The 25040-nt window shown below is 42.5% G+C and overlaps 1 protein-coding gene across 2 annotated transcripts in view; it reads left to right on the plus strand.

Annotated features, from left to right (window-relative positions):
• PSTPIP2 (proline-serine-threonine phosphatase interacting protein 2) overlaps positions 1-25040 on the plus strand; it is an 80865-nt gene that overhangs the window by 23373 nt on the left and 32452 nt on the right. For both annotated transcript variants that reach the window (XM_040478932.1, XM_040478931.1), the window contains exons 2-3: positions 19811-19911; positions 23295-23372. In XM_040478932.1, coding sequence (XP_040334866.1) covers positions 19811-19911; positions 23295-23372 — 179 coding nt within the window. The remainder of the gene's footprint in view (positions 1-19810; positions 19912-23294; positions 23373-25040) is intronic.

Here is a 25040-nt window from a genome sequence, read left to right on the forward strand (position 1 = left end):
TGGAGGATTCTCTAGGGAATGCCGTGGACCAGCAGGAAGACTTGAGTCTGTATTTCTGGACATTGATGCACCACTGATTGGTGCTCAGTTCAGCAGCACATGTACTAAAATTGGAACAATGCACCACTGACTTTACCCTGTGATATATACAGTCACACACCTCTCAGGGGTAAACTATAGAAGTTCAACTTGTATTTATTAACTGGAAAAGTGTTAGCATTAACATTAGCAGTGCCCTTAGCTGTGGTCTAATGTTCCTCATGAATGGAAACACCCACCTTCGATTCTTAGATTTTTCTCTCCCTGTGGATTTGTAAGTCAAATTTCTCATGTTCCTGAGGGATGTGTGTGTGTGTGTGTGTGTGTGTGTGTGTGTGTGAGAAACAGAGAGAGAGAGAGGGAGAGAGAGAGGGAGGGAGGGAGGGGGAGAGGGAGATTTAGATCATATTGAAGGTTAGATGGGTAATGCTGAACATTAGCCAATTTTCTGAACATTGATATCTTCTAAATCTTATGCCTTCTATATTAAATTTAGAGGGATATTCGTCTTTCACAAAGTCACGGTCTCAACATACATAATATAAATTTTCTGTAGTAAAATGTGAAGTTGTTCCTTTTTTTATGTTCAGTTTTGTTATGAGGAGTCCAAATAGTTCAGAAATAGAGGTTGCCACTAATAAATGTGTGGTGTGTTTCCTTCCGGACTTTTGTCTCTGTATTTATATACAATGTAGTTATGCATTCTTCTTAACAAATATGGACTCATTTATTATGGGCTTATATAGGAACCTTTCATTTGTCTCATGATAATATATTGTGGATATCTTTTTGTCACTATGTATAATTCTTTAAAAAAAATTTTTTTTAACGTTTATTTATTTATTTTTGAGACAGAGAGAGACAGAGCATGAACAGGGGAGGGTCAGAGAGAGGGAGACACAGAATCTGAAACAGGCTCCAGGCTCTGAGCTGTCAGCACAGAGCCCGACGCGGGGCTTGAACTCACGGACCACGAGATCATGACCTGAGCCAAAGTCGGACGCTTAACCGACTGAGCCACCCAGGCGCCCCAATTACTATGTATAATTCTATTTTATTCTAGTATCTAAGGAAACTTGTAATTATGTTGGACCCACCTGGATAACCCAGGATCATCTCCCCCTCTCAAGATCTTTAACCTAATTGCATCAGCAAAGTCCTTTTTGTCATGTAGGGAAATATATTCATAGGTTCTGGGGCTTAGACAGGGGCATCATTTGGGGTCATTATTCAGTCTGTCATACTGGTGTTTTCTAGGTGTCTCCGCGGTAAAATTACTGCTTTCCCTTTTGTAAGTAATGAATAACTAATGTAATTATATAAAATAATGTAATTAATAAGTAGCTTAAGGGGGGATACTTTGAAATTATCTAAATGTACTGCTTGCCTCAAACTTTTATCCATTAGTTTTTAACATCCATTGGTGATTCTTGCCTGAATGAATTATTAAGGGGGTGGTCATTAAAAATTTTTGACAGTTTTGTTGAGGAATAATTGACATGTAATAAACTGCCTGTGTTTCATTTTTATTTATTTACTTATTTATTTTTTAATTAAATAAATTTTTTTAACATTTATTTATTTTTAAGAGACAGAGAGAGAGCATGAGCAGGATAGGGGCAGAGAGAGAGAAGGAGACACAGAATCTGAAGCAGGCTCCAGGCTCTGAGCTGTCAGCACAGAGCCTGATGTGGGGCTCAAACCCACAAACTGTGAGATCGCGACCTGAGCCGAAGTCAGATGCACAACCGACTGAGCCACCCAGGCACCCCTCATTTTTATTTTTTTTAAAGAATTAAAAAAAATTTTTAATGTTTATTTATTATTGAGAGACAGAGAGACACAGAACCTGAGCAGGGGAGGGGGAGAGAGAGGGGAAGACACAGAATCTGAAGTAGGTTCCAGGCTCTGAGCTGTCAGCACAGAGCCCGACGCGGGGCTCAAACTCACAAACTGTGAGATCATGACCTGAGCCAAAGTCAGTTGCTTAACCAACTGAACCACCCAGGCACCCCTAAAAAATTTTTCTTAAATGTTTATTCATTTTTTGAGAGAGAGAGAGAGAATGCGCCTGTGTGCATGTGAGTGAGTGGGGGAGGGGCAGAGAGAGAGGGAGACACAGAGTCTGAAACAGGCTCCAGACTTTGGGCTGTCAGCACAGAGCCTGGCGTGGGGCTTGAGATCTTGACCTGAGCTGAAGTTGGACTGATGGAGCCACCCAGGCTCCCCTAAACTGCCTGTGTTTTAAGTATAAAGTTTAACAGGTTTTCACATATGTCTACCACCCATGAAACCATCCCCACAGTTAAGCTTGTGAACCTATTCATCACCCCCAAGTTTTCCTCACACCCCTTTGAAATTCCTCTAACCTCACCTGCCTCTCTCAGGCAACCACCACTCTGCTTTCTGTCTCTGTGTATTAGCTGCGTTTTCTAGAATTTGTATAATCCAAGCACAGTAGGTGCTCTTTTTTTGGCCTGGCTTCTTTCATTTACCATATTTATTTTGAGTTTCATCCATGTTATTGTATTAATAGTTTGTTCTTTTTAGTTACTAAATAAGATTCCATTTTATGGACATGGACATGTGACAGTTTGTTTATCCATTGATCGTTGATGGACGTTTGAGTTGTTTACAGTTTTTAGCTATTACAAATAAAACTGCTATGAACATTTGGGGCTCCTGGGTGGCTCAGTTGGTTAAGTGTCTGACTTTGGCTCAGGTCGTGATCTCATGGTTCGTGGGTTTGAGCCTGTGTCGGGCTCTGTGCTGACAGCTCAGAGACTGGAGCCTGCTTTGGATTCTGTGTCTCCCTCTCTCTTTGCCCCTCCCCCCACACTCTGTCTCTCTCTCTTTCTCAAAAATAAATAAACATTAAAAAAATAAAAAAACTGCTATGAACATTCATGTACATCTTTGTATGGTGATTTTCTGATTCCATCTATTATAATGAAGTTGGCATTCTACTGTAGGGAAGAGCTTTCTCTCCTCTATCTCTTTATTAGTATGCACACAGGGATTCTTATTTCATTCTATGGATATAGTATGTTACCATCATGATTTCTCTTGATGCTCAAATTTTTCTGGATTTGGATAGCAAGGGGTCCCTCTAAACTGGATTGTGTGTCCTAGATTTTGTGTCCTTTAGATATATTCCTATCATTCTTTGAGCACTCCTCGCTTTCTGGGACAAGATGTTATAGGCTTAATAGCTAATTTCTCTGCCACAGTCCTAGAATCTGCTATTTCTCCAAAGAGCCCCGTTTCCTTTTAGTAGAGGATAGGATTTAGAAAGCAGTATTTGTGCTGTGGGTGTGCTCATTGCTACCTGGAATTCATTGTTTCTAGGCTCTTTCAACAGAGTGAGGAAACATATGTATGCATAACAATACCTTCAGTTCCATTACAACACCACAAGGTTATTCTAGCCTTCTCCCACTTGCTGTATTTTCCAGAGGTATGCTGGTAAATGGTTAACAACTTCTCCAGGAGATAAACTTTTATCTATGCTTTGCAGCATTTGCCAATTTCCGTGGTGTAAAAACTCCCTCCATGGCCATTTTCAAACCACCAACATGACATCACTGAACAGGGAGTTAGGAAGAGATGTACAGCAGTGGTCCTCACTGGTGCGAGCCAGGTCTTGCATGCCACTGTAGGAGAAGTGGGCTCCTATTATCCACAAAATATTTACTCATTTCCTAAATGAGCCCTAAAACACATAGAAAGTAGTTTCAGGATTGCTAACCAATACCATTGGGAGAAACAAGCTAGCGTTTAATGCGTCTAACTCCTTTGGCTTAGGATGAGAACACACTGTCAGAACAGGGTGGCTAAAGTTACCTGGGTTGGTTCTACCTCCCTCTCCTTTAGTGTGGTGATTTTATTCATTCAAATGAGGTTAGGTTTGTTTATTTCTCTTTGTATTCCATTAGCTAGGTTTCTTCCTTACTTGTGTATGTTTCTAGTGTTTTCCACTGTGTAAAGTATTAACATAATTTCAAAAGTTAGAACAACTTAGAAGGGTGTACCCAGAGGTGCCTGGGTGGCTCAATTAGTTAAGTGTCTGACTCTTGATTTCGGGTCAGGTCATGATCTCACAGTTCGTGGGTTGGAGCCCCTGCTTGGGATTCTCTCTCTCTCCCTCTCTCTCTGCCCCGCCTCTGCACGCACATGCATGCTCTCTCTCTCTCAAAATAAATACACTTGATCTTATCCAAAAGGCCGAGAGTGATCTCTCTCAAAATAAGTAAATAAACTTTAAAAAATAAAATAAGTGTACCCAGAGAAGCATCACTTTTGCCCCCTCCTTCTATCCCAATTCTACTCCTGTCTTGTCCTTTCTGATCCCACTTACCCTGTGTATGTGACTAATTTCATTAATTTCTGGTTTATCTTCTCTGTTTATTTTGTACAAATGAGTAGATACATATATGTCTATTCTCATTTTCTTTTCTTTCTTATGCAAAAGGCAGTATACTACATAGAATAGCCATGAAATCGGAAACGTGTGTGTTTTTGTTTTACTTTTTATGACTGAAACTCCTCGATTACTTCTGGGGCATGCTAATGATAGGTAGATTCCATGAAAATCAGAAACATGAATCCCTTGAAACAATGCAAAGGCGCATGTGCAGGGGTTGATAGAAATGCTGTATTGATAAACTATGTTCATAACAGTTTTGCATAATGCATTAAACTATGCATTGCTAATCAAGGACAGTATGCTCAACATATCATATGATATCATTGAAAAGTTTGTAATGTAATAGCAATTAATCATTTCTTACGTATATTAGCCTATGCTTCCAGACTTTGGGACCACGCTGAAGCTACCCTCTTGCCCTTTGCTTTTTTAGCTTTAAAAAATACAGACTGAGAGAACCTAGGTGGCTCAGTTGGTTAAGTGTCTGACTCTTGATTTTGGCTCAGGTCGTGATCTCCGGTCTTGAGATGAGCTGAGTGCAGAGCCTGCTTAAGATTCTTTCTCCCTCTCCCTCTGCCCCTCTCTCTCTGCTTGCACTCTCTCTCTCTCTCTCTCTCTCTCTCTCTCTACCAGGGACAGAGCCTGATGTGGGGCTCGAACTCATGAACCATGAGTTCATGACCTGAGCCCAGATCAAGAGTCGGACACTCGATATACTGAGCCACCCAGGCGACCCTCATTCTTTTTTATAGAACTTCATTGTGAGGATATACCACTCTCCCTGTGTGTGAATATTTAGGTTGTTTGCAAAACTTTGTAATTGTAGACAGCGCTTTGTTGCAGGTGTATCTTCAGGGTAAATTCCTACAAGTGGAATAGCTGGATAAAAAGGTAAACACACATGTACTTTGGTTATTATTGAATTCCCCTCTCGTAAAGTTTGAACCAATCTTCATTCTCACCAGCAATGCACAAGAGTGGCTGCTGCCCGCAGTCTTGTCAACTGAATGTTTCCTGCTTGTTAATTTTGCCATTCCAATGGGTGAGGTTAAGTTTCCATTTGCATTTCTCTTTAAAAAAAATTTTTTTTTTACATTTATTTATTTTTGAGAGACAGAGCACAGTGGGGGAGGGGCAGAGAGAGGGAGACACAGAATCCAAAGCGGGCTCCGGGCTCCGAGCTGCCAGCACAGAGCCCGACGCGGAGCTTGAACACACAAAACCACGAGATCACGACCCGAGCTGAAGCCAGACACCCAACCGACTGAGCCACCCAGGAGCCCTGCATTTCTCTTTTTTAATAGGTGAGGTTGTATATATCTCTAAATATTTAAGGAACGCATACACACAGATTAAATCATGTGTTCCATATCTTTTGCCCATTTTCTGATTCTTTTTCCATCAATTTTATTTTATTTTATTTATTTTTTATTTTTTTAATTAAAAAATTTTTAATTTTTTTTCTTTTCCATCAATTTTATTTTTTTTTTCAACGTTTTTAAATTTATTTTTGGGACAGAGAGAGACAGAGCATGAACGGGGAAGGGGCAGAGAGAGAGGGAGACACAGAATTGGAAACAGGCTCCAGGCTCCGAGCCATCAGCCCAGAGCCTGACGCGGGGCTCGAACTCGCGGACCGCGAGATCGTGACCTGGCTGAAGTCGGACGCTTAACCGACTGCGCCACCCAGGTGCCCCTTTTCCATCAACTTTAAAGAATTATTTCTATGTCAGGGATATTAGCCCTTTAGTGGTGATTTAATTGCAAGTGTTTTCTCTTTGTCAGTTTTATGTTTATTCTTTATGTTTATTATTATTTTTTGCTATGAAAATGTTTTTATGTTTAGGTGGTCAGATGCATGAACTTTTTTTGTTGTTGCATTAGGATTTTCAGTCATAGTTAGAAAACCTTTGGCATGTTTATCTCTAGCACTTGCAGGTTTCATGTGTTTACATTGAGATCTCTGATCCATTTTGAATTATTCTTGGGTACATTGTGGGGTTTGTATCTGCTTTTACCATTTTCTAAATGGCTAACAGTTGTCCCAGCACCGCTTATGAAAAAGCTCATTTTTGCCCCAGTGATGTGAGATGCTACCTTCAGCATATATTACTTTTCTGTGTGTACTTGTGTCTATTTCTGGGCTTTATATTCTATGCCACTGGTCTGTTTGACTATTTATTATGCACCAGCCCCACAGGGTGTTAATGATGGAGGCTTTATAAAGTGTTTAAATGTCTGGTAGGGCTGGCTTCCCTTCAGAACTTTTCATTCTCAGTATTTTTCTGGCCATTTTTGCATTTTTATGATTTCCATATGAACTTTATTTAACCACATAAGAAAAAACTTGTTGGTATTTTCATTGGAATAGCATTACAGTTATAAGTTAACTAAGAATTGACATTTTTATGACACTGAGTCATCCTATCCGAGAACAAAGATACCTTTCCATTTGTATCATATCATTTGCAAGTAGAAATGGTAGAGATGGTTTTATTTCTTTCATAGCTCCTATGCTTCTAATCAATTTACCCCCTCAAATTGCATTGGTTAATCCCTCTAGTATGAAGTAGTGGAGAAAGGGGGCATTCTTGCCTTGTTCCCCATCTTAATACAAATAAATGCCTGCAGTGTTTCTCCTTTAAGTAGGATATGGGCTTTAGGCATAGGACATATAAATATATATAATCATTTTAAGAAAGTACCATCAGTTTCTTTTTTCTTGAGTTTCTTTTAAAATCAGCAATGGATGTTGAATACTGTTGAAGGCTTTTTTGGCCTTGCATTGCATTGCTGTAATAAATTATGATGACCTTGTGGCTTAAAACAGCAGAAACGTATTCTTTCACAGTTCTGGAGGCCAAAAGCCCAAAATCAGCATCAGTAAGATGAAATCAAGGTGTCAGCAGAGACATACTCCCGCTGGAGGTTGTAGGGAAGAATCTATTCCTTGACTTTCCCAGCTTCTGGTGGCTGCTGGTGTTTCTTGGCTTGTGACGCATCACTCCAATCTTGGCTCCGTGGTCACATGGCTTTTCCTCCTAAGTGTCAAATCTCCCACTGCCATCTGTTTTATAAGAACACTTGTGATTGTGTTTAGGGCCCACCCAAATAATCCAGGATAGTCTCTCTATTTCAATACTCTTAATGTAATCATATCAACAAAGACTTGGTTTCCATATGAGATAAGGTTCATGGAATCCTGGGATGAAGACCTGGGTATCTTTGGGGTCTATTATTCAGTCTACCACGGGTATCTATGGAGAAAATCATGATTTTTCTGTTAGATTTATTGAAGTGTTTTATTAGATTAATAAATTTCCTAATATTCACCCAACTTTGCATTCCTGGAATAAATCCCACTTAGTCATGTTGCATTCTTTTCAGAATGTGTTACTGAATTATTTTTGCTAATATTTTATTTAGAACATTTTGATTAATATTTATAAGTGATATTGGTCTTCAACTTCCTTTTTTGTACTCCACCGAGCTTAAGTATTGTGTTATACTTGCTTTGGAAAGTGAATTAGGACATTTTCTTTCATGTCCAATCAATTTTGGAACCTCAGGAATACTTTTTTCCCCTGACGGTTTGGTGGAATTCTATTTTCCGTGAAACATCCAGTTCGGTTGCTGTTTTTTCCTCCTTGATTACTTTCTGCTGCTTCTGTGGGAGCTGGCCTGCTGAAACCTTCTATCTCAAATGGGGTCAATTTTGTTAAACTGTATTTTCAGAACAGGCTAATTTCGTCTTTTTTTTAAACGTCTTCTAAGTTGCAGTCTAGGAAAAAAATCTCTTACCTCAATATTTTAAAAAAATATATTCTATATTTTCTTCTTACATGTTTATGATTTCCATGCTTAGAACTTTAATTAATCAGGTATTTGTTTTAGAGTATGATGTTACAAAGGGCTCTATATTTAGTCTTTGGCAGAATGGACAGTCATTGTCACAGTAACATTCATTGAATAAGCCATCCTTTGCTTTCTGGTTTCATGCTTCTTTTATCATATATGAAATCCTCCGTGTGTGTAAAACTACCTCTGGACTGTTGTTTGTATTTTATTTACCTGATTGTCAATTCACAATGTCAGTACTATGCTTTTAAAATTTTTTGTTACTTTATACTGTTTTTCATACGGGTAAGTTCCTCACTCATTACTTTTCAACATTTTGTGAGCTTTTTTCATTCACCTACCCTTTCTGGTGGGCTTTGGAATGAAGTTAAATTTAAAAAGAAACCCCAGTAACATTTTGATTTTTATTGGAATTATTTTAACTTTATAGATTTACCTGGGGAGAACCGAATTTTTCTAATATTAGATTTTTCCATCTTGGAGTAGGATTATTTCTAGATGTATTGTGATTTTGTCTGTATTTTTTGGTAATGTCTTATACCTGGTAATGTCTATACCAGATTTTGTCTGTATTTTTTGGTAATGTTTTTCTTCAAAAAAAGCTTATTCCTAGGTATTTTATTTTATTTTATTTATTTAATTTTTTTTTTAATTTTTTAAAAAATTTACATCCAAATTAGCATATAGTGCGACAATGATTTCAGGAGTAGATTCCTTAGTGCCCTTTACCCATTTAGCCCATCTCCCCTCCCAAAGCCCCTCCAGTAACCCTGAGTTTGTTCTCCATATTTATGAGTCTCTTCTGTTTTGTCCTCCTCCCTGCTTTTATATTATTTTTGTTTCCCTTCCCTTACGCTCATCTGTCTTGTCTCTTAAAGTCCTCATATGAGTGAAGTCCTATGATTTTTGTCTTTCTCTGACTAATTTCACTTAGCATAATACCCTCCAGTTCCATCCACGTAGTTGCAAATGGCAAGATTTCCTTCTTTTTGATGGCTATTGTTGGTAGTGCTGCTATAAACATGGGGGTGCATGTGTCCCTTCGAAACAGCACACCTGTCTCCCTTGGATAAATGCCTAGTGGTGCAATTGCTGGGTCGGAGGGTAGTTCTATTTTTAGTTTTTTGAGGCACCTCCATACTGTTTTCCAGAGTGGCTGCACCAGCTTGCATTCCCAATCCTAGGTATTTTATGTTTTGTTGGTATTGAGAATAGGATTTTGTGTTTTAAGTTATGTTCTTTTTAAAAAAATTTTTTTAACATCTATTTATTTTTGAGAGAGACACGAGTGTCAGCATTACATTCTTAAGTGGTCGTTGTTGATGTGTACGAAAGCTTAATGCTTTTTTAAAAAATGTATTTAATTCAACTCCTAGCTTTTCATTTGATAAAATGTCTGGTTTTCCAAGTGGGTACTTGTATCCTTTAGAAATCATGACAATTTCTGATATGTTTTTGCCTGTCTGGAGTGAGAAAGTGGGAAGGGTGCCCTGGAGGCGGAGGGCATTTACAGGACTTGACAACTGTGTGTAACCTTTTTTTCCTTTCGGTTTGTACTGTGGAAGCTTTGGTGGTGCCAAGGGACGGTAGCTTGTTGCTCTTCTGCTCTTGGGAGCCTGCTGCAGGGTGGAGTCCTCACCAGCTGTGGCTTTGGCACAGAAGTCCCAATTGGCCGCTCTGCCTCCACTCAGCGGGGCGGGGCACTGGCTGGGCTCCCTCGGCCTACAAATACTGCCCATGGTTTCCGTGGTTGCTTCAGTTTCAGCCCCTGCTGACTTGAGCTTCAGGGTTTCTAGGGCTTTGCCCAGAAAGTCTGTGGAATTTCTTGTTTGGCGAGGGCTAGAATACTGGCTTCTGTCCTCTGTGCATCTAGCCCCATTGGCTTTTTGTATAACGGAAATTCCTACAAATCTCCAGCTTCCTCCTTGGGCCCTTCCTTATTTTCTATTATTGTTATGGATCATTTGGTATTTTAGTGGGGCCCGGGAACACAGGAGAGAGAACAAAAGACCTCAATTTGGCATCTTTAAAGGATGGAGGTGGGGAGGAAGACTTCAGATTATAAAAGCAGTATAAATATTTTATAGTAAATTTAGAAAATACAGATGTGTGGTAAGAAGAGAATTGCTTTCAGCGTTTTGGTGCACATCCTTCCAACCATGGTTTTGTTTTGTTTTGTTTTGTTTTGTTTTGTTTTCCTGATGCAGGGGTTTGGTGTCACACAGTTACTTCCAAGTGTATTTTCAGCTGAGTGGAGTTGCCTTTTTAACTCACCTGCTGACTTGACAGGAGGGACATTTAGACATGTGAAAATGTCAAGTGTGGATCCAGCCCAGGCAGAGCTGGGGATGTCTGATTGAAGGCTGGAGGAGGTGAGGGAGGCACCCGGTGGGCTTGCAGAGCACAGCTGGAGTCGGAACTGGGGTGCGTTTCATTCTTGCTTTCACAGTCCCCTGCTATGGCTTACGAGAAGGCTTAAGGACAAAACCACGATATGGTTTTGACTTTATTTTTTTTTAATGTTTATTTATTTTGAGAGAGACAGAGACAGAGAGAGAGAGAGAGAGAGAGAGAGAGAGAGAGTGAGAGAGCAGGGGAGGTGCTGAAAGAAGGAGAAAGAGAGAATCCCAAGCAGGCTCTACGCTTTCAGCCCAGAGGCTCAAACTCATGAACCATGAGATCATGACCTGAGCCCAAACCAAGAGTCAGACGTTCAACCAACTGAGCCACCCAGGCGCCCCAATTTTGACTGTTGATTTAGGAACACATGGCCGAAACAGCAGTTTCCATATCCCTTTCTGAGGTCTCTCTGACACCTTTCCGGCTGCTTCCTGTGATGATGACATATTAAAAAAAAATTTTTTTTAATGTTTTATTTATTTTTGAGATAGCACAAGAGGGAGAGGGTCAGAGACAGAAGGACAGAGGATCCAAAGCGGGCTCTGTGCTGATAGCAGCGAGCCCGATGTGGGACTTGAGCTCACAAACGTGAGATCATGACCTGACCTGAAGTCAGACGCTCAACTGAGCCACTCAGGTGTCCCGACATACTTACTTATTTTTGAATAGCTAACAGGCTACATTTCTTTCACTGTTGTCTGTTTTTAGTAAAAAAGTTCACACGGTCCAAATACATTTGATTTTTTGCTTATGTGGCCTGGTCTTGAGAAATTTGAATGTGTCTCTCATAATTCCTTTAGTTTATGAAGCACTTGACAAACTCAAAGCACAATATCTCATTTGATCCTTACAAGAATCCCTGTAAGTTAACATGAAGAGAGTCTGAGCTCTTAGCCCAAGGTCACATAGCTGGCGCGGGGTAGAATTTGGACTCAAATTCATGTACAGTGTTAAAGCCTGGGCGTGTCCCTTGTAGAATTGCTGGGGTTAGGGGGGGCGCCTGGCTGGCTCAGCAGGTGGAGCATGCCAATCTCAGTCTCGGGGTTGTGAGTTCGAGCCCCACACTGGATGTAGAGATTACTTTAAAATCTTTAGGGGCATCTGGATGGCTCATTCAGTTAAATGTCCAACTTCAGTTCGGGTCATGACCACGCATTTTTTTTTTTAATGTTTATTTTTGAGAGAGAGAGAAAGACTGCAAGCAGGAGAAAGGGAGACACAGTAGGAGCCTAAAGTAGGCTCCAGGCTTTGAGCTTTCAGCACAGAGCCAGACAGGGGGCTAGAACCCATGAACCATGAGATCATGATCTGAGCCAAAGTTGGAGGCTTAATTGACTGAGCCACTCAGGTGCCCCATGATCTCATGGTTTTTGAGTTCTAGCCCCTGCTTTAGATCCTCTGCCTCCCTCTCTCTCTCTGCCCCTCCCCAGCTCATGTGGGCATTCTCTCTCTCTCTCTCAAAAATAAATAAACATTGAAAAAAAAGTCTTTAGAATTGCTGGAAGCAGACCGACAGAAAGTCAGCTATGGTCCTTGTCCTCCAGGAAGAGAAGCTCTGTGGTTGAGTGGTTTATGAATATAGACTTTGTTCCTCAGTTGCTTGTCCTATGAATGAAGATAATAATGATCCCTGTGTTGCAGGATTGTTATAAGAATTAAACAGGATATTCCACTCACAATAGTTGGTATGCTATTTGGAATACAGTGAGCATTCAATGGATGTTAGACCTAATTATTAATATTAATTAACAATAACTAATCCATATTTGCTGATAAGGTGAGTTTGAACCATTTGGTTTTACCTGTCTGGGTAAAAGAGGTAGGAAAGCAAGCAGGAAAGAAAGGTCCGGGTGGAGACCATAGGGAGGTAAAAGGAATGCCTTGGTCTTTACTCCCAGTCTACTGTTGCTGTATAACTTTTCATGAATAACAGAGATTTGAATAATATTGTTGGTTGAGGGTTAAGATCTTTCACTGTGGTTAGAGGTAGTGATAAGGAGACCCTCACTTCCTATTTTCTCCAGCTGTAAAACATGGAAATAGCTCCCATCTTGCTGTGTTTGTGGAAAACGCTGTGGACCTGTAATGCAGAATGTGGCACAGCATATCCTCAGGCAGCGAACAAATGCAGCCTTTGTATGTAACACCAAGTCAGCAGACTCCAGCCCCGGGTCCCCAGAGGGCATCAATGTTAATTTGCATTTTTTACTCAAAATCAGAGTTGTGGGTTTTTTTTTAAAAGTTTATTTATTGATTTTGAGAGAGAGAGAGAGAGAGAGAGAGAGAGAGAGAGAGAAAGAATGGGAAAGCAGGGGAAGGGCAGAGAGAGAGGGAGAGAGAGAGAATTCCAAGCAGGTTCCGTACTGTCCATGTAGAGCCTGATGCGGGGCTCAAACCCACGAACCATGAGATCATGACCTGAGCCAAAACCAAGAGTTGGATGCTTAACTGACTGAGCCACTCAGGTGCCCCCCAAATCCGAGGTTTCAAAATGAAGTGCAAACCATGGAGTCTTTCTCTGCCCTCTTCTCCACGCCCCTTCTTACAGTCACTCTCCTGCCACCCCCATCTCTCACGTTCTCTAGTTTTGCCTGCATGCATCCTGCTTTCCTCTGTGCTCAGCTCCTCTGCGTGGGTATCTTGATTGTTCTTTTGTCTTTTATCATTTCTGGGGCAGCAGCAGTTCTCAAACGGCATTAAGTCACTTGGAAGGAGCGTAAAAAGTGGAGATTCCCCTGCCCCAAGCTCAGAACCCAGCAGGTCTGGGTGGAACCTGGGAGTCTGCGAGGGTGATTCTGGCACAGGTGGTCCTTGGAGCCCACAGCTAGGGAAACCGTGTAGCAGACACCGTGATAGGGTGGGCGTGAGATGTAGCACAGACCCAGATGTGGGGACACTCTGGTGGCAGCGCCTGTAACTGCAATGGCAGCTTTGGAAGCTGCAGGATGCTTTGCTTCCCCTCTGCCCTTATACCTTCTGCCCAGAGGCCATGTGGTGGAAAAGGATCATGGAAGCAAGTTCTGAGAGGCTCCTGCAGCATGGGGCTCAGCGCTGGGCAGGAAGGAGAGTGTATATGCCTGGACTGAGTGACTGAAATCAGACCTGAGTGTTAGATCTGGGGTGGGGAGCTGGCGGACAGTGGAGTTACCCTCTACCAGGCAGTGCACAGAGATTTCCTCCTTCTCTGAACCTACACCCTGACCTGGTCTGGACTGCCAGCCTGTGTGCTCACAAGACTTTTACTACTATTCTTTGGTTCACATGTCTGCTGATGTGGCACACATGTTGCTTACTGCTGGATCTGGCAAATTTTTTGTCTTAAAAAAATTGAAGTTTCTTTGTGGTCAAAGAACTAACACATTGACTGAAACTTGAATGCTTTTTTTTTTGTTTAATTTTTTCTAAAAAATTTATTTATTTTTGAGACAGAGAGAGAGCATGAACGGGGGAGGGTCAGAGAGAGAGGGAGACACAGAATCTGAAACAGGCTCCAGGCTCTGAGCAGTCAGCACAGAGCCCGACGTGGGGCTCAAACTCACATACCACGAGATTGTGACCTGAGCCGAAGTCGGACGTTTAACCGGCCAAGCCACCCTGGCGCCCCAACTTGAATGCTTTTTAACTCTTTATAATTCGAGCATTATGAAACCTTACGTTCTGGGTCCTTGGGTGGTTTGCTGGGTGCTTAGATCTGTTCTCCCTTCGTTGTCATCTCCCTGCCTCACACAGGACTCCAAGGCCAGATCCACTTCCAAGGCTTAGTTAGCTTCCTCTGTTCCTCCTACTGTGTTTCCTGCCTGTTCTCCCTCTGAATTCTGTTCCTTTTTTTTTTTTTTGCCTTTTAATTTTATTGAAGTGTAATTTATGTAAGTTAAATGTGCAGATCAAGGAGTTTCAAAAACTACACACACCTGTACAACCCACACCTCTATAGAAAGATCTTGATAAGAATGTGGGTCACATGGGTGTATGCATTTCCATCATTCCAGGAAGTTCCCCAAGGGGCCCTTCCCACTCCACCCTCAGTTTCTCCCCTGGCCCAGGTAATCACTGTTATTTCTTTTCCTGTAGAGGTAAGTCCTTAAAACTGCCTGGCTGCCCTAGAATGTCATGTAAATGAGATCACACATTAAATGCTTTTTTTGTGTCTGGCATCTTTCACTTGCATGAGGTTTTGTTGTTGTTGTTGTTGTTGTTGTTTTTGAATGTTTATTGAGAGAGAGAGAGAGAGAGAGAGAGAGAGAGAGAGAAAGAGAGAGAGAGACAATCCCAAGCAGGCCTGACTCAGGGCGTGATCTCACAAACTGTGAGACCATAACCTGAGCCGAAACCAAGAGTCAGACGCTTAACTGATTGGGCCGCTCAGGTGCCCCTCACTGGCATAATGTTTTTGAGATTCATCCATGTGGTTTCCTGTGTCAGTAGTTCTGTCATTTTATTGCTGAGTAGTATCCCACTGTATGAATATATCACAAATTGTTTGCCATTCATCAGTTGTTAGGCATTTGGGTTGTTTCCAGTTTGGGGCTATTATGAACAACACTCCTATGAACATTCTTGTGCAAGTCTTTTTGTGGACAGATGTTTTCATTTCACTTGGGCAAATGTTTAGGGTGCAGCTCTGGGCCATAGAGTATGTGTATATTTTTCTTTTCGAGAAATTGCCATTTTTCAAAATGTACCATTTTTACACTCCCATCAGAATGCATGAGAGTTCTGGTGGTTCAACATTCCTGCCTACATTCAATGCTGACTTTTTAATTTTAGCTTTTCTAGTGAGCATGAAGTAGATATGACTGTGACTTTAACTTGAATTTTTCTGTGATGGTAAGCAACTTTACATAAACTTTTTGGCCAAATGGAATATCTTTTATGAAGTGTCTTTTTATGAAGTATTTATGAAGTTTAGGTATTATGCCTGGTTTTTATTGGGTTGCTTATGTTTTTATTATGAATTTGTTGGAGTTGTTTATATATTCTGGACATAGTCCTGTGACAGACATATATGTTCAAATACTCTACCCCTGACTATGACAGACATATGTAAGGTGAATAGTTTCTCCCAGACTGTGGCCTGCCATTTAATTTTCTTCATAATATCTTTTTTAAAAATATTTATTTATTTTTGAGAGACAGAGTGAGAGCAGGGGAGGGACAGAGGGAGAGGGAGACACAGAATCTGAAGCAGCTTACAGGCTCTGAGCTGTCAGCATAGAGCCAGATGCGGGGCTGAAACCCACGAACTGTGAGATCATGACCTGAGCTGAAGTCGGACACTCAACCGACTGAGCCACTCAGGTGCCCTGTTTGTCCATTTCTATTCGATTTTATTCCACTATTTTTCTTTCTTTCTACTTACTACAGATTTAATTTGTTCTTTTTTCCTAGCTCCATTAAGTAAAGGCTTAGATTGTTAATTTTAAAACATTTTTTCCCTCATGTAAGCATTTAGAGCTGTAAGTTTCCCTATAAGCACTATCCTGCTGTATCCCATAGATGTCGTTTCCTTCACCATCACTTGGTTTGAAGAATCTTCTGATTTCTTGTGTGAATCCCAGTCATTTTAAAAGACTCAACTTAAATCATATTTCTTCTCTTTTCTTTCATTAAATTTTTTTAATGTTTATTTTTGAGAGAGAGAGAGCGCGTGCGTGCATGTGCGCATGAGTGGGGGAGGGGCAGAGAGCGAGGGAGACACAGAATCTGAAGCAGGCTCCAGGCTCGGCGTGGCGCTTGCACTCACAAACTGTGAGATCGTGACTTGAGCCGAAGTCAGACCCTTAACTAACTGAGCCACCCAGGCTCCTCTCTTCTCTTTTCTGATGACTCAAGCCTATTCTTTCTTATGTACCTCTTTCATTATATATTTTCTCTTTATAGTCTTGTGTATCGTCTTAGTCTCTAATTTTCCTTGTGCATACACATTTGTTTTATGTATTTGTCTTTTATTGACTCTCTAAATGAACAATAGGCCCCTTGACTGCAAGAACTGCAGCTAATGAGGACTTGGTAACCTTGTTAGTATCTTGTCCGTGGTTGGCATATAATTAACAGATATTTCTCAAGTTCCACTAACATGGAAGCTACTGTGGGTGATAAAAGTTGGGTGTAATCCAGATACTCTTTAAGAAGTTAACTAATTTTTAAAAATATGTTAACTAATGATATAAAATAATGTATAATAAGAGCCAAATAGAGGAATGGGCATTAAACACTGCAGGCGTTTAGAAGAGGAAGTGAAGTCGTTAGAGGGAATTATTTGAGGAAGACTCCAGAGAGGAAATGGGATTTGAACTGGCCCCAAACCAGAGGAGAAGATGCCATTCCCGCTGTGGGAAAAGCATGTACAAAGGTCCTGAGGTATAAATGTAAACTGTCCATGTAGAAGACAGGGAAGAGACCAGTGTGGGGAAAGCTGAGGAAGGGAAGTCAGGGATATTGTGTAGAGAACTCCAATTAACAAGCTGAGGATATTGAGGTTATGGGGTTATCACTTCTGATGGCAGATCTGAGATGCCATCTTGGTACTCATGCAGTCTTCTATCCTACTTGACCCTCCTATTCTTACTTATGCTAGTCAGAGCTTACCAGCCATGCTTTCCGAGCAGCATATGAAGAGTTCCCAGGCCAAATCTTCCACTACTTTGAACTTGGTCATGGGCACTGTTTGTTTTCTCTTGGGGATTTCATTTCTTGGTTGCCTCTGTAGCCCAGTCACTGCTCTGAAGCAGGAATTCTGGTTTCTTAAGCTGACAACCATGAGGCCTAGTGATTTGGTTTGTTTCCATGAGGCCTAGTGATTTGGTTTGTTTCCATGAAACACTGGTCTAGCTCCACCCTTCTTGCTCAGCTCAAAGAGTATGTATCTGCACCCTTCATTAAGAAAAAAGAAACCACTTTTTTCAAAAGAATAGCATAAAACAGAGAACCCAAGTGTTTTTCTCTGAGAAGGGCAAAGCACTTCTGTCTACAAGCCAGCATTGGTTGTGGTCCTTTGTGCCCATTCACTCATTCACTCAGGAGTCTGCCTTCATCACTTCCTTCTGATGCGTCTGGCTGGAACACAAGAGGCGTTTTCATCCTCCAGAATTTTACTGTAGATCTTTGGTGTGCATAACCCGAAGCTAGATTTTTTGGTGTGTGTGTGTGTGTGTGTGTGTGTGTGTGTGTGTGTGTGTGCATGCAGGAGCGCCCCAAGACTTGGAAGAAGCTGCAGGAACTTGCTGTAGAGTTGGGACAGCAAGATTCCTCACGTGGTGGATACCAAGCAGCAAATTCAGAAGCTGGGCGCTCTGAAAGCCCAGAGGAGGGGGCCTTGGGGTCCCTCAGAGAAGGCTTCCAGAAAACCTGGCAGTTGCGGGACTGGATCTAGATTTATCTAGGAGGGGATAATGTAAACATTGTGTTAGAGTTGCCGCTGAGTGGGGCATTGCTGGTGACAGGAAGAAGCCTCCCTGGCTGAGACAGAAGAGTGTGTATGGAGGGGGTGGGTAGAGGAACGAAGCTTTGGTGGAGGCTGTTTCTTTAGGCTTCCCAGGGCCTAAATTTATGTTGAAACAACAGCCAGAACTCCTAGAACTAAATGCATTTCTAACTTAGATTTATTTATATGCCCACACGTAAAATTGACTCTGCTCATTAAAAATGCAGTGTGAGTTATGGCCGGTTAGGTTTCTGAAGGCCATGTTGAAATCAGCCTCAAGCCTTGTCCTGCTAGATCTCCCTGGGACCCTGTCTGCTAGTCCAGGCCATGCCAGTGGCAGCAAATGGAAGAGGGAGATTCTGCTTCTCCAGTGCTCAGAGCTGGGTAGAGAGGTATCTTCAGGGGTCCTCCACTCACCACTAATGGTAGAATAGTACCTCCCTCAGCCCACTGGGGGCTGGGAAGGGGTGGTCTGCCTGGCTGGGCTGGGGGTGGGTGAGTTTAGAGCTCCCCAGGGCACACTTGGGACAGCCTAACCAATCTCCCTAAGGGACTAGAGTCTGAATCAGGCAACCTAATGTATGCCTTTGGAGGTAGAAGCCAGGGAACCAGCCAGATTAGGGGACCTCATAGGGGGTATTCTTTAGCCCCTGACTTGTTGGTTTGAGGCGTTGTGGGACTTTGATTTTAAAGGTTTTTTTTTTAAATCTTTATGTATTTTTGAAAATGACAGGGAGGGGGAGGGGCAGAGAGAGAGGGGGACAGAGGATCCAAAGCTGACCCCATGCTGACAGCAGACAGCCTGACTTGGGGCTCGAACTCACAAACCGTGAGATCACGACCTAAGCCGAAGTTAGATGCTCAACCGACTGAGCCACCCAGGTGCCCCATGGGGGACTTTGATTTTAAAAATGTACTGCCTCTGGGGCTACTCCTTTGGGGACTTAAGTAGCTTCCTCCAACCTCAGAACACATAATAAAATAAAATGGGCATAAATTGCTAATTTAAAATGAGAAAACATCCCTCCTCCCCACCACCCCTCCCCGATTGGGGCCAGCCGGTGACCATGTGATGGATCATGCTGACTCCCCTTCATGTTTCCCAGTGGGAAGCCAGGTCCCCCTCTCTACTCCAGGGACCTGGCTCCTGGCTCAAAGCTGCTTGCCCTTTGCAGGGATACCCTTGACCCTTGACCCTCGACCCTCAGACCAGGCTTATTGGCTGTGGGAAGACGTGTCAGTGTCAAGCTCTGTGACAAGTTTGAGAACGAAGGGAAAATTGTGTAGCCCTGGTTAAAGCAGCCCTGTGGTTGCAGTGGGTTTCCACCCCACAGGAGCTCTTGCCCTGTCCTGATGTGACTTGGCCTTGGGGGTTGGTGCAGAGAGGGACAGAGCCCAGCCAGCTCCCTCATCCATGTGCTCTCCATTTCCTGTCATGTGCTTCCTGTTTTGTGGCCCTTCAGTTTCATAACTTTGAAAATTCTCCCACAGCCACATACACTCTTACTTCTTCTATTTTGTTTGCTTTGGTCATATATGTCTTGGAGGTGAAGTTCTTCAGAAACTTCCCACTGCCGGCTTCCCCTGTGCTCTGCCCTGTCTACTCGCCAGGCTCGGGGCTGCTATTGTCACTCCCTGCCCTGACAAATGTCCTGTCTCATCAGAACTCAGACATCCTCAGCACTGCCGGTTACGACAGCATCATCCAGCACCTGAACAACGGCCGCAAGAGCTGCAAAGAATTTGAAGACTTTTTAAAAGAAAGGTACATGCTGTTCTTCCTTGAAGATGGAGGGGAAGACAAAACACCCCCACACAAAGGAACAATTTCCTACTTTCTGTGTGTTTCTAAGCGTTCCCAAGACCTCTGCTGTAGGCTATGGAATGATACCCAGGAAGTAAATGATATCTCTGTCCCAAAGCTCTTAGAAACCAGCTTTGACAGATGACATTCATGAATGAAACAGCAAACAAAATGTAATAAAATGCTAAGTGAGGTGATAAGCACAGCACACGGGAGAGGGAGATTGTGAAAGACTAGTAAATAAAGAGGGGCAGCTTCATAGCCGATGGGACCAGTGAGCGGCCCTGGGGGGGAGGGGCGGGGTGGATTTGATAGGCAGAGGTGTCTGTGGAAGAGCAGCAAGCTTGCAGGTGGAGGAGAGGAGCAGGACTTAAGGAGCCTGATTCAGAGACCATGGGTGGGGAGAGGCAGAGCAGTGAGAAAGACGGGGGCGGACGGGTCCCAGCACTCCAGAGGGCAGGGAGCTTGGTGGGGAAGGAGGGGACTGGCATGGTGTAGAGGATTTTTCCTTTCCTTTCCTTTTTACATTTTATTTTATTTTTAAAGTTTATTTATTTATTTTGAGAGGTTGGGGTAAGGCCAGAGAGATTGGGAGAGAGAGTATCCCAAGCAGGCTCCCTACTGTCAGCACAGAACCCAATGCCGGGGGTCAAACTCACAAACCATGAGACTGTGACCTGAGCTGAAACCAAGAGCCAGACGCTTAACCGAGCCACCAGGCGCCCCTCCTTTTCTTTTTGTAATGGCTAAGGTTTTTTTATTATTATTTTTTAAATTCCGTACTTAATGGGGTAAGTTAGTTTTGTGGAAAATCGTAGTCCTCCAGAGCACTCAATTGCCCAGTGATTCTGGATGAAGGAGTACTCTAGGGGGATTTTTGGCCAAAGAGCTGGGTCATTACCAGGACCCAAACTAATGAACAGATTCTCTTTGTAACACAGTGAGAGGTTTATAGCTTGGAGATACAGACATTAAAGTCTTTTTCCATCAAGTCTTTGTATTTTCTTCTCAAGAGAACATTGGGTAACATCGCACCTACATGGTCGTGGGCCCTGATGAGGAGGCCTCTGTCCCTGAACTGTCTGAAAGGCCCCCGGGAACCGGAGAACTGCCACACTGTGGTTCTCAGGAGCCGTAGGCGAAGTGAGGTTGGTCCACTGTCAGCCTCCAGGGAGCTAGCTGGTCATGCACCTCTTCCTTCCAGACACCAGCCTCCCTCCTCTACCCAAGCTGGTTGACAGAGGTGACACCAGGTTACCACTTTTCTTTCTCTTGATGGATACTGGAGGTGGGCTTCCTCTGTTCTTCACCAGAGCTCTGGAGGGAGCACGCAAACAGGAATTTCATGACTGCAGGGTGTGCACATTGTAGAGCCTCCCTTGCTTATTGTGCCCCTCTTCCAGTTAGTGCTTTTTTCGATTTTCTCCTGGGAGTGAACTAGCCTTGCCCTGCATCCATGAGAAGGCATTGCCAAACATCCATGACCGAAGCTTCCGCTGCCGAGGCGGGACCATCCAAGAGTCCCCTGACATGATGTGGATGGTGTTGTAGCTCAGTGGTGCCCACATTTTTTTTTTAAATGTGACCCTCAGCAAGAAATGCATTTTACACTGCCGTCCGGTACACACATGCATAAAACAAGAGTTTAACAAACGTCACTACCCTGTTATTTTACTCAATTCTATGTATTTAAACACGGCTGGTCATGACCCATTGAATGGATTTATTGTGCACAAGTGAGTTATGACCCACAGTTTGAAAAACACAAGTCCAAACAGATCCCAGAAACTAAGTTCTCACTTTTTAAATGTCTCATAAAAATATATGGAAAAGAGGAGGAAATATATGGAAATTAAAAATTAATAAATATTTTTATTGTATTTTTTAAAAAGTTTCTTATTTATTTATTTATAGACAGAGACAGCACGAGTGGGAGAGGAGCAGAGAGAGGAAGAGAGAGTGGGTAAGGGGCAGGGAGGGAGAGAATCCCAAGCAGGCTCTGCACTGTCAGCACAGAGTCTGACCCGGGGATTGAACTCACAAACCGTGAGATCATGACCTGAGCCGAAACCGAGAGTCAGACGTTTAACCGACTAAGCCACCCAGGCGCCCCTGTGCTGTATTTCTAGTATATGGTCATTTTTCCGCAGGAGTTTCAGAGCAAAAGAAACCAGTCCCATGCTCTCTGGTTTTGGGAAAGAATCAGCATCAGGTCAGAGTGTCAGATATGTATGCCCTGGGTACGGGGGTTTGAGGCTCTTGGTCATGTGGCCTGCCTTGGCCCTGGGCTTCTTTTTTGGTGGTGTGCTTGCCAGGAGGAGGCTGCTGTCAGTGAGGGGGAGTGTGCGTTCCTTCCCTGTGTCCTGTTCAGAAATAATTCATGTGAAGAAGTGCAACCCTCTTCAGGGTTTAGTTGCCTGGCCTTTCCTCTTGCTCTGGTAGGTGTGGGGTGCCTGTGGTTCAGAGAGGTTATGTAACTTGCCTAAGGTCACACAGCCAATAAAGGATAGATCTGCTTTCAAACCTAGGAAAATCGGGCCCTGGAACTCTCTTCATCATACCTGGTACAGTGCCTGGGACATCTTAAGTGGTGGGGAAAGGGGATATTCGGCATTTTAGATCATGCTACACCAAGTAACAATCAGTTGTTTTTGTGAGACCTGCCAACTGCAGAGTTTATATTCTGAAATTCCCCTCTCTTTGCTACAGTTTAGCTGTGTATTTGAATTGGCTCAGTCGATTAAACGTCCAACTTCCGCTCAGGTCATGATCTCATGGTTTGTGAGTTCAAGACCTGCATCGGGCTCACTGCTGTCAGCGTGGAGCCTGCTTCAGATCCTCTGTCCCCCCTTCGATCCTCCCTCAAAAAACCCAAAGAACAAAAAACATAAAACACTGAATTGACTATGAATGAGGAACTCTTTAGGATGGTAAAAGGATACTCTTTGAGAACATGGGAAGAGGGGTGGGCCTCAGGAGTGCAGCATTTAGTGGAATTATCTCTTACTCCACTTAAAAAATATATATGAGTAAAAATAAATTTTTGGTAAATAAATCCTTGGGTCACAGTTTTGAATAGTCTGTAACGCGCTGGCCTGTGCCAGTCAGGGGGCCATGTTTGGTTTTGCCAAGATGTGGTGTCCACCTGGCAACTGAGACATGAAGGCCACCAATCTTCTCACAATTCCCCCTGTCCTGTAGGAGAGTTTTGCATTTTAGAGAATGGTGTTATATCTGAGCTTCTCCCTTCAGAAGTGCAGTTTTGCCCTCAAGGGGGGTGCCATGTGTTTTAACTAAGAGTCAGCCTGAGAAAGACTCAGAGCTCTCTCTTCTGTTCCCTTTAGGGCATCAATTGAAGAGAAATATGGCAAAGACCTGCTAAACCTCTCTAGGAAGAAGACGTGTGGACAGTTGGAGATCAAGTAGGTACCATGCTTCTTTCCTGTTTCCAGGTTGACTAACACTGCCAGGAGCCCCATCACTTCAGCAGACAGAGCTGGCCAGTGCGGTGAAGTGTGTCGGGGGAAAACAGTTTTTAGGTTTTTTTTTTCTTATTTTGAGTCGTGAAAAATCTAAAAAAATAGAAAGGAGGCTAAAATGAACTGCAAAGCCACAATCCATTAGTAAAATGTTCTAGATTTTCTTTGAAGTCTTTTTCTATGTATACTTTTTCATAGGTAGGATTATACCATATATGATTTTGTACTAGACGTTTAATAGAGGGGCTTCCATGCACGCACACACACACACACACACACCTCACAGTTTGTGATAACTCTGAGAGACTGCATGATTTTATAGTTCTCACGACTGATGTGAGGTTTCTATACGTATTCTTCTGTTACTCACTGATTACAGGAATGGCCAGGACATGGTGCCTGCTTTAGGAACACGCTCCCTCTCATCTACAGGGCTGGCTTCATGGGCCGTCATACAGGAGCCTACGCTTTGAAGGGCTTCATAACGGGTTTGATGCTCTTTGCTGTCCCCATTTTGAAATTCTTAATAATATTTATTTATTTATTTATTTTTTAATGTTTGTTTATTTTTGAGAGAAAGAGAGCATGAGCAGGGGAGGGGCAGAGAGAGAAGGAGACGCAGAATCTGAAGCATGTTCCAGGCTCTGAGCTGTCGGCACAAAGCCCAATGCAGGGCTTGAACTCATGGACGGTGAGATCATGACCTGAGCCAAAGTCAGTTGCTTAACCAACTGAGCCACCCAGGTGCCCCATAAATTCTTAATAATTTATAAACAACGGGTCCCACATTTTCATTTTGCAGTGGACCTCACAAATTCTATAGCCCCTCCTACTCATATGGAAATTTCTACATTCCTTCTTCAAAATAGGCATGTTGAGGGAGGCTTGGGAGAAATAGTTTCAAGTAGACTTTGCAGGCCTCTGCAGACCTAATCACATCACATACTGTGCTATAGAGAGCCGCATAGATGCCCTGAGGTCTGTGTCCTATCAGAGACCCTAATGGGGGAAGATAAGACATAGACCTTCCTCTTCTCTTCTCTTGCTTCTAACACACACACACACACACACACACACACACACACACACACCCCACCCCACCCCACCCCACCCCAGAAATGTGCTGGATTATAGAAAAGACACATTGAAAACTACTTAAAATATTAATAATTATATAAGCCTAAAAAATTTGTTACCCCCTGATATCAGGCATCGGTATAAGGAGAATTCGTTGATTAGACTATATTTTACTTTTGATGTTTTAAATTAAAAATTAAAAAATACACTAAAAGATAAAAGACAAACATAAAGACTGGCTGTATACCCAAATCACCTAGATTTAATAATTATTCATGTTTGCCATACTTTCTTAATATAGGTTTTTTTTTGTGAAAATGTTTAAATTGGAACATTTTAAATTTAAACCTAGAATTAGATATTTCTCCACATGTACTTGGTTCCTTTTAGTGATTTAATGTATTTAGAGATGAAACCCTGATTTCTAGCATTGGTCATTGTCACAGAGATGTCACCATTTCTAGGCACTTTCCCAGGACAGATATTATATGTTATGTTATGTTATGTTATGTTATGTTATGTTATGTTATGTTA

The sequence above is a fragment of the Herpailurus yagouaroundi genome, unplaced genomic scaffold, assembly GCF_014898765.1.
Source record: "Herpailurus yagouaroundi ecotype Mexico unplaced genomic scaffold, PumYag 142, whole genome shotgun sequence".
Lineage (NCBI taxonomy): Eukaryota > Metazoa > Chordata > Mammalia > Carnivora > Felidae > Herpailurus > Herpailurus yagouaroundi.